General features: G+C 42.1%; 7 protein-coding genes across 7 annotated transcripts; 4 read left to right on the top strand and 3 right to left on the bottom strand.

The window, feature by feature from the left end:
* Positions 1-606: 606 nt before the first annotated feature.
* On the top strand, positions 607-1,804 carry BCIN_15g01600 (hypothetical protein). The gene is made up of 2 exons (XM_001547904.2): positions 607-1,149; positions 1,219-1,804. The coding sequence occupies exons 1-2, from the start codon at positions 878-880 to the stop codon at positions 1,613-1,615; spliced, it is 669 nt and encodes a 222-aa protein (XP_001547954.1). The 5' UTR covers positions 607-877; the 3' UTR covers positions 1,616-1,804.
* An 803-nt stretch (positions 1,805-2,607) lies between these two features.
* BCIN_15g01590 (hypothetical protein) lies at positions 2,608-4,596 on the top strand. Its single transcript, XM_001547903.2, has one exon. The coding sequence runs from the start codon at positions 2,726-2,728 to the stop codon at positions 4,457-4,459; it is 1,734 nt and encodes a 577-aa protein (XP_001547953.2). The 5' UTR covers positions 2,608-2,725; the 3' UTR covers positions 4,460-4,596.
* A 2,695-nt stretch (positions 4,597-7,291) lies between these two features.
* On the top strand, positions 7,292-8,814 carry BCIN_15g01580 (hypothetical protein). The gene has a single exon (XM_001547901.2). The coding sequence runs from the start codon at positions 7,426-7,428 to the stop codon at positions 8,617-8,619; it is 1,194 nt and encodes a 397-aa protein (XP_001547951.1). The 5' UTR covers positions 7,292-7,425; the 3' UTR covers positions 8,620-8,814.
* A 56-nt stretch (positions 8,815-8,870) lies between these two features.
* BCIN_15g01570 (hypothetical protein) lies at positions 8,871-12,105 on the bottom strand. Its single transcript, XM_001547900.2, has 2 exons — positions 9,183-12,105; positions 8,871-9,127 (listed from the first exon to the last, which is right to left on the bottom strand). The coding sequence occupies exons 1-2, from the start codon at positions 11,854-11,856 to the stop codon at positions 9,036-9,038; spliced, it is 2,766 nt and encodes a 921-aa protein (XP_001547950.1). The 5' UTR covers positions 11,857-12,105; the 3' UTR covers positions 8,871-9,035.
* Positions 12,106-12,491: 386 nt separating this feature from the next.
* Positions 12,492-13,926, bottom strand: BCIN_15g01560 (hypothetical protein). Its single transcript, XM_024697427.1, has 4 exons — positions 13,642-13,926; positions 13,470-13,585; positions 13,134-13,399; positions 12,492-13,061 (listed from the first exon to the last, which is right to left on the bottom strand). The coding sequence occupies exons 1-4, from the start codon at positions 13,669-13,671 to the stop codon at positions 12,802-12,804; spliced, it is 672 nt and encodes a 223-aa protein (XP_024553242.1). The 5' UTR covers positions 13,672-13,926; the 3' UTR covers positions 12,492-12,801.
* A 167-nt stretch (positions 13,927-14,093) lies between these two features.
* On the top strand, positions 14,094-15,476 carry Bcrpf2. The gene is made up of 2 exons (XM_024697426.1): positions 14,094-14,194; positions 14,258-15,476. The coding sequence occupies exons 1-2, from the start codon at positions 14,181-14,183 to the stop codon at positions 15,219-15,221; spliced, it is 978 nt and encodes a 325-aa protein (XP_024553241.1). The 5' UTR covers positions 14,094-14,180; the 3' UTR covers positions 15,222-15,476.
* A 437-nt stretch (positions 15,477-15,913) lies between these two features.
* Positions 15,914-17,481, bottom strand: BCIN_15g01540 (hypothetical protein). Its single transcript, XM_024697425.1, has 4 exons — positions 17,168-17,481; positions 17,041-17,112; positions 16,875-16,987; positions 15,914-16,816 (listed from the first exon to the last, which is right to left on the bottom strand). The coding sequence occupies exons 1-4, from the start codon at positions 17,324-17,326 to the stop codon at positions 16,159-16,161; spliced, it is 1,002 nt and encodes a 333-aa protein (XP_024553240.1). The 5' UTR covers positions 17,327-17,481; the 3' UTR covers positions 15,914-16,158.
* Between the last annotated feature and the right edge of the window lie 112 nt (positions 17,482-17,593).

Below are 17,593 nucleotides of genomic sequence, written 5' to 3'. Positions count from 1 at the left end.
TGGCTGCAAAATTATGACTCCACCTCCATGGCTTTGACTTTCGTGCAATGTTGGTCTATGCAATGCACTCATAAAGATATCTAAAGAACGATATGTTGTTGCGAGAAAGTCTAACTCCTGAGAAACCCGAGGCTACCGTTCCATGAACATTATCTAGCATGACATATTAACATGCGGAAAATTTATCTTCAGCCTAAATTCTTCTAGCTGACGTGGTTTGAAACTAATATCTTAACATACGTCTCCCTTGATCTTATGTACCCCGCATGCACCCCACAATAGGGTAGATTTTTTTTTCCCCTTGGGTTTTTTATTCAACTGCCGTTTTTAGGCTAAAGTGGAAGCTCGAGCCAAGATTTAGCCGACAGTATCGAGACACTACGTGACTACCTAGTCGTATTGAATTAACAGTGATGATGTCTTCAATATCATTAATATATCTCTGCTTTAAATGATTTATGTTGCCGATGTTATACTAGTACCGTTTTACCAATGAATTAGTCCAATGAAGAGTGATTCTTTCAATAACAACATCCTTTTTATTCTATGTGCTATCAGTTCCATAGTACTTTTCCAAAAGAAGATATGCCATATGCCCGATTACTCGATAGGTCCTTGAAAGCTTCCACAATCATCAGCCTAAAATGAAGGCCAAAGATCGGCAGCCACGAAGCTTGAATTGGCCCTCTTTGAATTTCATAATCCACTCATCCATCTCAGTTTTTCTTGTTCGTACGGAACTCACGTAGGTTCTTGATCAAATATATAAAGGTGGGAATGACCAACATACATTTCCAGAATCATCAGTTTTTGTTTGATCACTTCTTCCTTTCTATTCAGCACAGAATATCATATCAGATAGCATAAAGTCAACATCATGATTACCTTTTCCAGTCTTCTCGTCACATTCTCGGCAATTTCTACCTCGCTCGCCATTCCGGGTTCCATTCTCCCAAAGCGGAGCCCAATGAATTTTGTTCTCCAACGCAACGAAAGCTCTCTTGTTCGTCGTGCAACTCCAAATTACGAACAAGATTATACGACTGGTGGAGATGTAATCTACACACCATCCGGCAGCTCTTTCACTGTAGATTGGTCAACCGAGGATGATTTTGTCGTTGGTCTTGGCTGGACAACTGGATCTACTAAGTGAGTCATTCCTCACACTCACTAATGAAAAGATTCATGAAATGAAAACTGATAATACTTAACATACAGTCCTATAAACTTCAGCGGCACTTTCGGCATCGGATCCGGCACCGCCCTCCTCTCCATCTACGGTTGGTCCGAAAATCCACTCGTAGAATACTACATCGTCGAAGACAGCGCATCTCCCCCCAGTTTCGGAACCGTCAAAGGCAGCGTCACAAGCGACGGGTCAAGCTATACCATTTGGGAAAATCAACGTGTGAATGAACCTTCCATTGTAGGAACCGCGACTTTTAACCAGTACATCTCGGTGCGATCTTCCCCGCGGAAAAGTGGGACAGTGACGGTAGAGAATCATTTTCAGGCTTGGGCCGCGCTGGGGATGAATTTGGGAACGCTTAATTACCAGGTTTTGGCGGTGGAGGGGTGGGGTGGTGAGGGGGCTGCTACGCAGACGGTTAGTTAGGATGGTCTTTTGGATGGGCGTGGTGGTTCCAAGGTTTTCTACTTTCAAGCTGGTAGTATAGGCCACCCTGATCAAATTTTTCGTTCGTCGAAAATCATTGAATTTAGTTATTCGGAGGTGGTTGTGATATTGAAGATAGCCTAAGAAGCAAGGTAGAAATTGGTGTGAAACCTGTGGAAGAGAATGGAACAATTTATCTCAGCATTTAAATGTATATATATAATGCTATGTATGCTATTGTTTTCTTACATCATCATTGTAGTGTGCATGCCTATTCCTCTTGGATTCCATCCGAAGAGCCTTTATGATTCGTTCCTAATGTGGGGAATCTTCGCTTATTTTCAAATCCCTCCCCTCCTTTCGCCAAATGTTTAACCTTACTCGAACAACGATAATTGCTTCTGCAATGCGTGGAAACAATAATCAATTGAGTTTCCTCAAATAACATAGTTTCTGACACCTACTAACAAAATTCCCTCTACATTCACTTGCTGTCATCTGATTTCTCCAGCGATGAGGCCCTTGTGATGGGAATAGGCGAACCTTCCCAAGAAGAACAAATGAACAATTACTTTGCTAGTTTGTCTTGTGTGTCTTTTCACACCTTTTTTCTGGAAGTTTAAAGCATTACGTCTATTTGACAGCTATTCATACTGTTGTCAGAAGCCGATGATATGTCCCTTGCGCTTCACTACAAAACATCATAATATTCGCGATGATCGTATCTATTCTACAAACAAACTCAGATGGATCGTCTTCAACTGTGTTGTATGTATGACATGCCGCCTTAATCAAAAATAGTCCTTATCAATTGTCAGGCAATATCTCTGTGATCTTCATCATTTTTGATCGTACCACAAACAGTTGAGTGGCGGTTACACGTTTATAGTGGTACCACTACCGTACCTATCTTCGTGTAACTACATGGTGGCGCTTTAAGTTAATTGCTTCCCGCGTAGTTCCTTGTGAATTGACATTTAAGAAGGTAATTAGATTACCAATTACTATAAGCTTTACAAGCTCTCAGATTCAAAATCCAGCTCCAATATCTTTCACAGCCACCTGACTGACATTTCACCCTTAAATCTTCCCACTGAGTCCAGTTCATTCATGATGAGCGCTGAATCCAATGAACCGATCTCTTCCGATGCAACCAATCTACATCATCCGGACTACTCCGAAAAGCAGGTTTACGAAGCTTCCAATGTTACCGATATCAATAATACGAATGACCCCGATAAGCAAATTCGTGAAGCCTCTGATGAGTCAGACGTAGGTCTTGACCCGGTCCCTGATCCGAAATCTGAAGGGAGTACTCGACGGGGGCTGAAATCTCGGCATGCACAAATGATTGCATTGGGTGGTACAATTGGTACCGGCTTATTTGTTGGAAGTGGACAAGCCCTTCATGCTGGAGGACCTGCGTTTCTCTTTCTTGCTTACTGTCTAATCACGATATTTGTGTATGGAATTGTTACGGCGACTACAGAAATTAGTGCATATATGCCAGTTCATGGAAGTACGATGGCGTCATATGCCTCTCGCTACGTCTCTCCCAGTCTTGGGTTCGCTATGGGTTGGCTGTATTGGTATTCTTTCGCTATGGTTGTTCCCTACGAGATCACTGCGGCTGGATTGGTTATTGACTATTGGCCAAATGATATAAACATCGCCGTGTGGATTACCATCCTTCTCTTGGTCATTATCGGCTTGAACTGCTTTCCGGTGAAAGTATATGGAGAGGCCGAGTTTTGGTTCGCTTCTCTAAAAGTATTCATGATCATCGGTCTCTTGATACTTTCGTTCATCCTCTTTTGTGGTGGAGGACCATCACATCAGCCAGTTGGGTTTCATTACTGGAAAAATCCAGGAGCAGCTAAAGAATATCTTGTCGGCGGATCCGCGGGAAGATTTTGCGCTTTTTTGTACGTCTTAGTCTTCTCCTGCTTTTCCTTCAACTTCGCACCCGAATTGCTTGTCATTACTGGAGGGGAAATGGAATCACCACGTCGCAATCTTCCAACCGCCGCCAAGCGATACTTCATTCGACTTCTCATTTTTTATATTGGGGGAACCCTTGCAATAGGCGTCATTGTAAGCAGTAACGCGCCAGGCTTGATTGGTGGTGGAGCCGGCGCAGCATCGTCACCCTGGGTTATAGCAATCAAAGATGCTGGCATCTCCGGATTAGATAGTGTCATCAATACGGTGATCATTACGTCTGCATGGTCTTCGGGAAACTCCTACCTCTATATGTCAAGTAGATCTTTGTATTCCCTCGCACTCTCTGGAAATGCACCAAAGGTGTTCAAAAAATGCAACAGATGGGGTGTACCTTATCCTGCGCTAATCGCAAGCTCCATGTTCTCACTTCTGGCCTATCTCAACTGCGCCAGTAATGGCGTACAAGTTTTCAACTGGTTCATCAATCTCACTAATACTTCTGGATTTATTTCCTGGATCTGTTGCTGTGTAGTCTTTTTCCGTTTTTGCAAGGCATGTGTTGCACATGAGATCACGGATCTACCATACAGATCGCGTTTTCAGCCTTATTTAGCTTACATCTCGATCTGCGCTTTTACAGTTCTTCTTCTTTGTAATGGCTTTAGCGTTTTCTTTCCTAGTAAATGGAGTGTGTCGTCTTTTCTCGCAGCTTATATTGGTCTTCCTATTTTCCTCACTATTTATTTTTGCCATCGCATATTCCACCGGTCAGATGAATGGATGCTGAATCCAGCGAATGTTTACATGACGAGTGGTTTAGAAGAGGTTTTGGCTACTGAAACTGATGCTCCTGGGAGAACAGGTCCCTGGTACCACAGTTTAGGGAAGATCTGGGAGTAGCGTATTTTCCAGTGGGTTTGCAGATTTAGTTTTGGTTCTTGCGTTCTAAGAGTTAGTTTCGGCTGGCCAACAACTTTTTGTTAGCACTTTAAAAACAATTCGACTAAATTTATATAAAATGTGAGAACCCCGTCGCAACATAACTACGATTTGACTTTCTCACAATTATTATATTATTTTATAACTGGCAATAAAAGGTGCTGGTTCATAATATGCTCATGGAAATACTTGACGTCTATTATTCATTAGAGATTCCGGGCTTCAATTATGCTCTCTAATTCCACAAACTTGCTGTGATAAAATTTAAAGAGCTAATAAGCCTTTCACACTCGACGTAAACAGTACAAAGTTTCCAAAATCTATGTAGACTTGACACCGTTGTAGAAGTCAGACATCCATCTAGCTTATTGACGTATCTTCAGCAACTAGAACATATTAAAAGGATGACAAAGAAAATTCTTTAAAGGTCGTCTTTCCAATACTATACATTATCAGGTCTCGCCCAAGTTTATGAGATGACCAAAGGTCACGGTACAGTCTCGGTCAAAATTTGAACGAAATCCAGTAGAAATTGCGCTACTCAATGATGTCCGGTAATTTAAGTGAGCTAAACAGGCATTTGAGGTTCCAAGTCGCTTTTCTGTCTCGAAATATCTGAATGCCTCAACAGCCAGCATTCTAACAATCAACCCTTTAATAGCCACTCCGGCTTCAATAGAATCTGGCAACAAAAATGCTTATACGCCTGGCAGTTACCGAATGAATAGGTTGGATTGTGATATTTGGTCGTCTGTAGCCATTCGTCGCTTGTCATTGGAGAATGTAAAATCTAAACGCACAGTATCGCTAATTCTCTGTCCTCCAACTTCTACACACACACTCAAAAGCTGTTTAGTTTTTGCTAATCTACTATTTCTTCAAACAGCCTCAGTAACCTACAAGTGCACTTGGCCTGTTATAGAAACCGAAGTGAAATTTCTTTGACGAATGCTTATTTGGAAATCATCAAATCCTAGAACCAACGACCTATGCATTTAATACATCTCGTGAGGCTAAACACAGTGTTACTACAGAGGCTAATTTAGAGAATGCGAATTATTAGTATGGTACCAGATGTGACAGAATTCTCGCTTCTCCTTATCGTTTCCACTAAGGATATGAAGATGTAGCGTCACGCCAAAGCGAGTTAGCAGATAATTATCAATAATACGTACGCATCTATCCAGCACTTACCTCAGAAATGCCAAAACTTTTCAAGGAGATATCTACTAGTAGAATCGAACTGATTTTAAAGGGGTGTTCACGACAGCCATTGTTATGAGTAAGTAACATGGAGACCTCATAATACCATAGATTCATCAAGCTATCAACCGAAGCAGCAATCCAAAAAAAAAAAAAAAAAAATATGAATTAGTTATACATTAGGTACAAATTTTTTTGCTCTAAGACTGATCGCATTCTTTGTTCAGAAAGATCTAGTACGTTAGGTCTTCTTCGTTTGAAAGCCTGCAGTGACCAGTGCCACTACGACACACAAAACACAAGATTAGAAAAAGCCATGATAACTACTCCCTACATAGAAAACTTAATTCGAAAGAAGAAAAAATTGATTATTAAATATTCTAAAAAGAAAAAGAGAAGAGAAATATCTATCAACCCTACTTACCAACCTATCTCCCCAAATACAGCTTCGTCCGGCCTCGTCATTTCTACCATACCAAGAAGTCAGAACATGACAAAGTTCTCAAGAAAGAGCCTTCATCCCGAAGCTATCAAAAAATCAACCCACCTCACTTACCATGAAAAACTTCAAGAAAATCCCATCCCCAGCAATAACGAAAAGGGCATCTGTGCCACTCTTCAAACCAAACAATAATAGATCACAGCAAAAGCTATCAGACCCCTCCAAGAATATTTCGGCAAGAAAGACCCAGACTGTTTCCCCCTCGCCTTCGCTAAATTTTCGGGTTTCCGATCCGTCAAAAAAGGGTAGGGCTCTTGTCCTGGCTGTACCTGCGGACGAAGCGATGCGATATCCGCATGATTGAGCGAGCCGGGTATGCATAGAGGTGCTAGTTTAGGTGCATTCAAAAGATGACGACGGAATTCCTGGCGGAGGAGATGAGGGGCACCGCGGGTTGGAGGGATACATGTCAGGTAGCCTTCGTTGCATCTGACGCAGCCTGTGTCACGATGTGGTGGCGTTTTTTTGTTTTGGTATAATGGGTCGCTGTAGAATTTGGATGGCATTTTTTGTGGTTGCGAAGGGCGTGTGTATTGGGACATGGTTCTGATACTCTTTAGTTAGAGTTGAGCTTGGGCTTACCTGTTTGCTTGTTTATTTTTCGCTTGAACGATTGATTGAAATAGGATGTATATAAGTTACCACCAGGGTAGACTTTTCAAACGTAAATGAAGTTGAGAAATCGAAAGTCGAAGTCGTGAGTGTGTAATGAAAGTACTGCTCTGTAAATGATGGTTATTTACAATTGGATTGTTCAGGGGATGTTATTCAACTATATACAGACTATTCTTTGTTGGTTTAACAACAAAGAATCACTAAAATCTAGACTTAGCTCAAAGACTTCTTTGTTCTAGTTATAGAATTGGCGTTCTTCTAAATATAACAATTCCATTGTCTATTCATATTCTTTGTTCTGTTACTCTCGAAAACACAAAGAGGATATATCTGCAGTCTCCAGATGGATGGCCATCCACGTGGAGAAGAGAACGGATGATCGTAAGCCTCCAAGATACTTGTTGACTTGTAAGACGGAACAATGCTTGAATAAATGGATGCCATTTTTATCATCTATCCCCATCTCCCCCGTTGATGCTTTTCTTCGTTTGTTTAATACTCTATAAAATAAATAAAATAGGTACTCGAAATCAACATCTTGATATTATCAATTTCATACTTACTTACTTCATTCCTACAAAAAACCGAAGATCTTCCACCATTCAACATGTGTAATCTAATCATCACTTTCTGTCCCGTCTGCACGAAGGTCGCTGCTCCATCTCGAGTCCAGAAGTGCTCTTACAGATCGGATGCAGCCCACACTCCCAAAACAACCAAAATCACTGCTATGAATCCCTGCATTCGATGCAGAAATTGCAACAAACCATCCAACCCCACCGGCATCCTCACTCGAGACATCCTCGAAGACATGTGCATGAGAATTCCCGAATGGCATCCTACTGCACCTCAGGAGCCAGTTCCAGGGATCTTTCCAAGTTGGAATTCTGAAACCTTGTCTCGCGCTCAAGACGAAGAACTTTTCCTCGAACACGTCACACAAATCCACAGTGTGGAAGTTAAGAATCGACAAGGCTTGACAAGCCAACGCAAAGGATTCCCGTTGTGTTTGATGGCTGGAATAAAGCAGAGACCCTCGCCTGTGAATCAACGGCTTGTGAGATCACGACCAGAGAGATCAAAGTTTACTTTACCTCCATTAGCATGGAACAACAATCCTAGAATTAGACGACTCGGAATTGCACCAGCATCACGAGCTGCATTCCTTCAGCCAGGCTCTGCACGGACGGGAACAGCCAGTCGTTTGATCCCAAGTGAAAACGATCCAAGAAGTCAACACCAAGAAGAATCTTTCATCGCATCGTCACTTGCGCGTGAGCCACTCAGACTCCAAATCCCACCTCAAAGATCATCTTCCACCGAAACCCAAGACACAAAATCCACCCCCTCATCAACCACATCAGCCCGTTCCGAATATCTCCTCCCGGGCCCATCACCCCAGACAGAGACATTCAGCGCCACAGCCTTCGCTCAAATCCCCGCCCATTACGACATGAGACGAACTTCCATCCCAACACCTGCCCATGTTTCCACGACTCAACAGCAGGTTCAAGTACGCGAACAACATGATACTATTGACCAGGTCCCTCGAGAACATGAAGAAGAACGCAAGCGTCAAAATCTCGAGAATGAACGAATGCGTAAATTACAGCAACGCAATATCCAGACCGAACAGAGAATACACTCTGAAACTATTTCGTCAAGAAATGTCAATGATGTACAATTCAATAGCGTGCGACCCAAGCGCAGTTTAGAGTTGCTTCCGAAAATTTCATCGTTCGGTTCCCTTTGGACTCCATGCTTGAGTAACGACGTGAGGGTGGACAGTATGCATCCCTAGTGGGCTGGCTCTCACTACTATTTTCTCTATCCACTCGTCTTGGAGTTAATAAATTTTCTTGCGGCATTACTAAAACAAATTGGGAGCAAGTAGGGCCCTGGACCGATGCATTGTAAGGTTTTTTCCTTTCTTTGTTTTTTTTTTGTTTTTGGAAAAGAAAAATACTATTTTTTCTCTTTTCGCTTGTCTTTGTTATTACCATGTTCCATTGTCACAATATACAAAACACAAAAAAGAAATGAACTATAGGCTCGGGCCTAAGAGATAAAAGATGTAATATTTCTCATGAAAGATTAATTTAACACCAATGAAACTATAATATCATGTCTATGTAAAAAGGTGTTCCCATTCGCTGTGAACGCCGTGCTCCTATGATACTCTCATCTCATTATTCACTGTCTGGATTACTTGATGTCTCAAACCTTTGCTGCGTCAATTTCTAGAGGTACAGCGTTTGCAGTACGTAGCCATTCTCCATTGAATGCATTGATTAGCCAGTTGTTAAGTTCTGCGAGTGGAGTGGTTAGCATTTGAACAAATCAAATGGAATAGGAATTACTTACTATCATAAACAATTCTGTTCGCGTTATGGAAATAGATAGAATGATCGCTGTCCGGGAAAACATGTACATCGTAATTCTCCACACCAGCAAGATCGAGCTTATCCAACAAAGTGAGCGTATTTTGCATATGAACATTGTCATCTGCGACACCATGCATAACCAAGAATCGGACATTTTTGGCAAGTGATTTTACATCGCTAATGCTAGTATTATCATATCCGCCAGGGTTGTGTTGTGGTGTGTGCATATATCGCTCCGTATAGATAGAATCGTAAAATCGCCAATCGGTGACGGGCGCCACTGCCATACCATAAGAGAATGTCTCTCCAGCATCTTGTTCTAAGGTCTTTAATGTCATGAAGCCACCATATGACCAACCCCAAATAGCCATTCTTGATTCATCAACATACTTTTTGCTAGCCCAAATTTTAGCTGTTTCAATTTGATCGCGCGCTTCATAGTGACCGATATTGCCACGAATGATGGTTCGGGCTTTTCGTCCGATGAATCCTGTTCCACGGCCATCGACAGTTACAACAATGTATCCGAGATTTGAAGCGATGTAGGATTGGAAGTCAACACCAAAGCTCTTGCTAACAGTTTGGGATCCAGGGCCACCATAAAGATAAAACAATACTGGATACTTCTTCTTTGGGTTAAAGTGTGGTGGTCGACGTTCAACGACTTGCAATTCAAATCCATCAACTGTGACTGTTTGATAGATTAGAATGGGTAATTCATGTTTCTTTGCCATATCAGCTAGTCCTTTGTTCTCCTCAATGATATGTGTGTACTGGTTATCATTACTGGGAGTGCTGATAACTTTCTGCCATGGAATGTTTGGGCCGTTGTAGTTAAGAAGTACATATCCAGCACCCTTAGAAAATGAGGCACCATAATAACCTTCCGTCGAAGTGTCGGTGATAGCTTTCAAATCCGTACCATCGAGTTTGACGCTATATAATTGTCTTGTGATTGGTGACTCTTTAGTAGAAATGAAATAGACGATATTGTTCTTGAGATCAACAGCAGAAGGCGCTTTTACTACTTCCCAATCTCCAGAGGTAAGAAGAATGGGTTCAGAGTTGTCCATTGGTGTGAAGTATCCCAAATGATCATAGTTCTCATGAATGATAGTATCAATATATCCATCGTGGGGACGACCGTTTGCAGGATCCGCAGGAATATAGCGAGTGTCTTCAGATACTTCAAACCATCCACCATCGAGCTTTGCAATGTCTGTAAATCGTACAGTCTTTCCCTCTCGAGCCACAACATCAACGAGAACAACTCGCAGGACGTCACTTTCTCTGTTCGTCTCGCGGATCAGAGCCTTACCTGTCGATCCAGCCCAAACTACCTCTGTAATCAAAAGGTCCTTTGGCTCAAAGCCACCAGCGATTTTGACCTCGAATACTTCTGCCTTGGAAATATCATAAAACAAAAGATCGACAGTAGGATTTGGAGCACCAGCTTTGGGGTATTTAATTTCTCTGACTTCGGGATAATTTTCCTCTCCTGGTAGGGGATCCTTCCCACTAGGTCTTGATACAAAGTATTGAACTGGGTATTCAGGTACTTCTGATTCATTTGTACGAAGGAACGCAATATATTTGCCACTGTCGTCCCACCATGTTGCACTGGCTCCAGCAAATACCTCCTCTTCATAGACCCAATCAGGTACACCATAGAAGAACTCTGGACCGCCATCCACGGTTATTTGGACAACAGTTGGTGAAGCTAGTTTTCGAAGGTACATATTGTTATCTCGAGTGAAAACGATGGCATCACTCTTTGGACTCCAGCTGGCCAATTGAACTCGGCCATCCAAATCTACAGGATCTAATGGTTCCGCAGTTTGAGTTTCGACATCGAAGATCCAATATTTCGCATAAAAGGAATGTCTCCAGTTTGATTGAACATCTGTCGCGACCAAAACTTTCTTCAAATCCTTGCTAGGATATACTTTGCTTGGTGTCAAGCTTCTCCCCGCAACTTCGAAATAGCCATTCTTCATCAAAGTCATCGTGTCTAGAGTCCCTACAGCTGAAGGGCTTTGTGTTCTGACATCTTCCACAATCAAATAGTCCTTTCCGACAGAGCCTTGTTCGAGTAGTAATCCATCCTCCCCGTTGGCTCCTTCAATCCAACTTATACTGTGCTTAGTCGCTCTCCATTGACCGCCCATAACTTGATCCATCGTAACCTTCTTTCCGCTCCCCCTCGAGGATGTCGCCTGTGGATCGTGAGGACTTTCCGATGAATGTTTATATGCCTGTTTCCCCAAGAATATAAACAATGCCAGCACCCAGGCTCCAATAAATACTCCCCCGATAATCCATATCAATCTTCGTAACTTCTTGTCCACCGACTTGTTCGTTGCTCCATTTGTAAGAAATGCGCCATCCTCCATATCATAATCCTTCTCCTCTTCCTCCTCTAAATGTATTTGCGTATGTTCATCATCCGCATACGCCCTCTCTCCTCGAGGAGGGAATTTAGGTGTCACCATCGTCGGTTTTTCAGACCCATTCGCAGCAACGCGTTCGCCGATTCGATCGAAGACCAAACTCGTAGTCGAAGCAGTTGAGGCAACAGAATCAGATGAATTTCGCGACATAGACTCCTGCTCTGTTGACAGGAGCTGTGCGTTTTCTTCGGGGTGCCCAGCCATATCTGAGGGTACAAGAGTTTCAGTGGGTCTTGGAGTCCAGAGCTACGCCAATACCATATACAAGATTGTATCAATTCGAGATAAACATTGCTTGTGAACAATCTCAATAATTCTGGAGTGGCCAACAGGTGAAAGAGAGAAAGAGGGCTGAATTGGAAAATTTATCTATTGAGGACAGTATAAGGAAGGATTCTAGAAATCGTCTTTGTCAATATGTTGATGGCTGGCTTGTTAGTGTTCAGCTTCCCCAATACGTGGAGGCCGACACTTATCGGATGCAGGCCCAAGATCATCCATCATCCATGTACGAGGTAATCGTGCCAATCCCACCAAGACTACCAAGATCTTTCTTATGTTATGTAAAGGCCTCTTTAGTTTCACGACATGTAAGATTCTCATAGAGTTCATACCGCGATTATGGCTTCATTGCAGTGACAAAGGATGTTCTCTCCGGAGAGCGAAACAAAGAATACATACTAGCATGCAGAAAATCCGATAAAGCAGTGAAGCAAACAGTATCTTACTGTTTACCTTCTTCGACAACAGATGCTATTTTTGGAAAGTTATAATGATTTCCGTCACTGAGACGTTGGCTGAGATATTGTAAATATCTTTGAGAAACGGCAAGAGTCGAGTAAGCTGAAGACATGTCATTAGAGCTGAATCCAATCCGAAATTCGGTGTCGTATATCTAAAATGAAACATCCAATATATGATTAATATAATAAATCAGGTCCATAACCCGCGAAATAATCTAGTTCTACACCAGTTGTTTGCCCCTTGAATACTAATGGTATATGCAAACATACAATCTCCGATCTATAACCTGCTCGCTTGCTCCCGTACCCATTAACATATATGCTTCTCTAGACTGCCTCAATCTTCATACTAAAACGGTATATTCCTCGTTTGTAAATATTTGCCTATTGGCCTTCCCGAAACCTTTCATTTGCTATGTATGATGAAGTTCCTCAAACTGTCCCAATGATCGCTCTGCACATAGATATAATCCATACTACTCCTTAACCCACTCTGCACCGAGTCCGGATACCACCTGAATAACCACATAACACTTCCCCAGCTTAGTGCTGCAAATACTGGCCATGCGTCGTTCGATATGCGATCCGAAAGCTCTTTGTTTCTGATGATTCCTGCTGAAGGGAGAACGGCTAGTTGTGCTAATGACAAGCATACTCGTGCGAATACTGTGCGCGCCGATACATTAGCATGTCTTTGAACGCGGGTTATTGGAACATCGATTGGAAGGAGAAACATACCGAATATCACAATCTGTTTGCTAACACTGCTAACATGCCCCTTCTTTGACCTTCTTCCAAATACCACATATCCACCTAATAATCCTGCTAAGAATGTATCCCAATTTCCCTCCTTCCCCTTACTGCCCCCTGAGTATTTCAGTGCTAACATCGTCGTCTTATATATCGTAGCATATTTCGCGAGATTTTGCGCATGCGTTCGTGTTGCGCGGAGTATCAGTCCTATCTTTTCACGGACAGTACCAGATCTGAATAGGAACATCATGCTAGAATACGAATTCCGTCAGTTATGCGCCTAGTAATTGGTAAACGCGAAACAAAAAGGGGGGAACCTACACCAATGCATGAGGAAATCTGACTTTGGCACCGTAGACAGCGCCGCTGCGAGCAGCTTTGAGGATAGCGAGAAATTCGGCATTTTTAGGATCGAGGATAAAGCTCTCAAGTGCTGTCTGTATTTTCGCATCAGTATACCGCGAAAGTTATGATGAGAACGGTGGATGTCTACCTTTATGACAGCAATTCTTCCCTCCTCCATCTTGTCAGAACAAAAACGAACCTCGGTAACTTGATTTTCTAAGTCCACCAATTTCCTTAACGAAGAGAAAGAAAGAAGTGTCGAATATTATCTTCGTATTCTCGCCTATGTCTATTCAATCCAGTCTTCAAATCGCAGATGTATTGTCAAAGAAATAACGTCAATGAAGCCAAAAGTAAACTCAGGAATGAAGCTCGGCATGTTTATGGGGATGAACATGAATTCGGATATCCATTCGCTACCCCACAGACTCTCATCCGTACTCACAGGGATTCAGTTAGCGTCCGCTCAGGTCCGCAGGGTGGAATTATTAGCATGTGAGATTCAGGCATTCCAATATTCAGGCATTCAGGCATTCATGCCTCATGGAACAATTTCGGCGCTAGTGCTTTATCTATTATCGGATCGCAAAAAAAAAGTTCGAGCTTGGAGAAGAAGTAAAGAAGGCATTTGTTAATATCTTCAATCCCTTCAAACAATCACATAATACCACATAATATCAATTCATCATGTTACGTCAAATGTAAGTACTTTCAATGATCCTTCCAATCCCAATTGAACTTTTTGTGTTAACATATTCTACTAGCAAACCCCGTAATGCTCGCAGCAAGCGCGCTCTCACCAAAAAAGCACCCAAGCCAGTCGAGAACCCAAAAACCGCTCTCTTTCTCCGTTATACAACATGTTCGCAACCTACTCAAGACTGTCTCACAGATCTTCATACTCTCCATTTACCCCTCGCAAAGAAATTCACCAAGAAGAATAGCATCCATCCATTCGACGATCCTTCTTCGCTCGAGTTTTTCTCCGAGAAGAATGATGCTTCCCTCTTAGTTTTCGGTTCCTCGTCTAAGAAACGCCCACATTCTATTACTTTCTGTAGAATGTTCGATTATAAGGTTTTGGATTTGTTAGAGTTGAACCTTGATGCAGACTCGTTCAGGACTTTGAGTCAATTCAAGAACAAGAAATGCGCCGTCGGATTAAAGCCTATGATTTTGTTCTCTGGAACTCCATTCGAGAGCCCTGTTTCCGACGAATATACACTTGCGAAATCCATGTTCCTCGACTTCTTTAAGGGAGAGCCAGCAGATAAGGTGGATGTGGAAGGTCTTCAATATATCGTTTCTATCTCGGCCAGGGATAGTGTAGACGGAGAGGAGGAGAAACCAAAGATTCATCTACGAGTATACTTAATAAGAACCAAGAAGAGTGGTCACAAGCTACCAAGAGTTGAGGTTGAAGAGATGGGACCAAGGATGGATTTCAGAGTCGGCAGAGTCAAGGAAGCGGATGAGAGCATAATGAAGGAGGCAATGAGAAGAGCAAGAGGAAGTGCAGAGAGACCAAAGAAGAACATCACCACCGATATCGTTGGTGACAAGATGGGTAGAATACATCTTGGTAAACAAGACTTGAAGGAGTTGCAAACTAGAAAGATGAAGGGATTGAAGAGAAGCAGGGACGTAGCTGATGATGATGAGGGTGGGGATGATGACGAAGATATTGTTAGTGATGACGAGCCTGTAAAAAGGTCAAAGAAGGCATGATTCATTGCCACTCTGTGCAGTAAAATCAAGATATCAGGTGTTTGGAGTTTAGGCATGGAAAAGGGTCTTCCGCGAAGAGTGGTTGGTTGTACTCAAGTATTAAATGTCATATTACATAAAAACTAAACATTGTAACTTCCACCAAAACCACTGCTTTCATTTTGTACATTTCTCCGAGTCTATCAATACCGATTTCAAATGTTACTATGGCAGTCTACATAATAGACCAATTCAAAATCAAAGTTTCCCATCACATAGTTCCTGTATATACCAATTTCATCCGAGTGCACAGCATATAATCAAAATAAGTCTCGATTCCAGGAGGGAAAGGAGGAACGGGAACACATGCCGTCAGTGAGAATAGGAGACAAACAGAATGATAAGCTCATTCATTCTATCCTTTGAGAGTCAAGATGATATCTTGTGAATATCGCAGCAAGTCTATGGCAGTGCTCAAGGTTGTACGCCTGAGTACATTCAATGGTAGAGTGGAAGAGAGCTCAATGAGACGAACCAATCTACCTTGTGATTCGGAGACAAGGTCAATGTAGAAACACAAACCGGAGGATTTATTTGGTTGCTAGTTTGAGTTAGATCACTGAAGCGATTCTGAAGTCTAAAGAAACATAAATTAAAAAATAGTTTTGACAAATAAGCATTGAGAAGCTCCGAGGCCTTAGAAATCATCAAATTGTTAGGTTTTATTTAAAGAACATCCAACGATACTCACCAGGCAATTCCATTGGAGACAAAGTCTGGCGATCAATGGTCACGTCTTCATTGATGCATTGAGAGGCTGATTATGTTGGAAATGCAAAGATAATGGGTTCATGGCTGCGTAGAAAATCAAAGAAGTGTAGTGATTGTTAAAAATAGCTAATCTGGCGAGATACATGTTCTAAGAATCTGAAGCAAATGTCCACGCATTTCAATCAACTTAACCCGACACTACGTGGTCGGGGAGTTTGAGAGCTTTGCACTTTCCTTGCTCTTCGGCCTCATGGATGTGATACAGCTCACAATACTGATTCTCGGAATCTAAGAAAGTTTCTTTCAGGCCTGCCCTCGGATCCTCAGCAAAAGCGCTGAATATTTCGAAAAGGAAGTCTGCGCAGAGATCTCCTGGCTTGCTTTTGAAGTGCTTAGCCAAAACCCAATTTTTCAAAGTAGAGTTGACCACAAAAAGGCGAAGCTTTGATGCTGCTGGGGAGTTTTTGAAAATTGAATTTATACTCTCTGGCAAGAAAATTCGGTCGATGGTGACAGTTTCATAAACCAAAGAATCAATCAGATCGTTCTGGAGTCGTGGCATCAAATATTTCTCTGCCAAATGGTAGACCTCAGCTAGCCCTTCAATTGTTGAGCATCCTTGAGGATAGACAATTTCATTGTTGTAGATCCAATATACCAGTGGCGCAAAGTATCTTGGGTCGTCTTCGGGTAGCTTCATGGTGGCATCTACTCCCTCCTGCCACTCAGGTTTGAAGCTAGCCTCAAAAACGGGACTTGCAGCACAAAGAATGTTCTTATGAACAACAAATGTCTTGGACATTACGACGGGCCCAACAATCAATTTCACGGTTTCGGAGAATGATCTGCAGTTAGACATTAGTATGTGTAACAAGTTATGAATTTTGGTTTGAGAAAACTAACGCAAGCAAACAAGTCTTCTTATAAGGGCGCATATCGACTCCGTCAATTCTTCTTTTGGCAGTAGAATCATTCTCAACAGCCTCAGCTGGTTCAACAAGTTTGGTATTGACACTCTGGAAGCTCAAGGTCAGCTTTGAAATCATTGAATAAAAGGCGCAATGCTCACTGTGGAATCTGCGGGGTTTGAAACCTTCTCAACATCACCAAATACTGAATTGTTATGAGTTGGACGAGTCAACTAGAAACCCTTAATTTCAGCCTTGAATCCATCAAATAAGAACATCTATACTCACTATGGGTGTGTTTGGCAAAATTGAGACGTTTTCAGTAGGACGAGACAGCTTAAGAACGGGCGGCGTCGCATTTCTGATTGCAGCTCTGCCTCCGATTCTACTTGGTGGAGGCATTCTTGTTGTATCATCGGGAAGATCCAATGAAGCCGAACGATACATGGTTTGAATGGTAAAATACCATACAAATGTTCCAGAGATGGATTTGTAGATTGGGCGATAATAGATGGATGAATAAGTGACAACGATAATGAAATGGTAGATGATGAATAGAATATAGAAGAGATGAATATTAAATATGAAAACATTACGCGATCAACAGTGTAAGTAACGTTCTAGCGTGGCTTCTGGTTTCAAAGTGGAAATTGAAGTCATAGATGGAAGGAACGTCTGGGTAACTCATGTGACCTTATATACCTTCAGAAAATA

This window comes from Botrytis cinerea, chromosome 15 (genome assembly GCF_000143535.2).
Source record: "Botrytis cinerea B05.10 chromosome 15, complete sequence".
In the NCBI taxonomy this organism is placed as follows: domain Eukaryota; kingdom Fungi; phylum Ascomycota; class Leotiomycetes; order Helotiales; family Sclerotiniaceae; genus Botrytis; species Botrytis cinerea.
The sequence above is the reverse complement of the archived record's forward strand: the minus strand, read 5'-3'. Positions and strand labels throughout refer to the sequence as shown.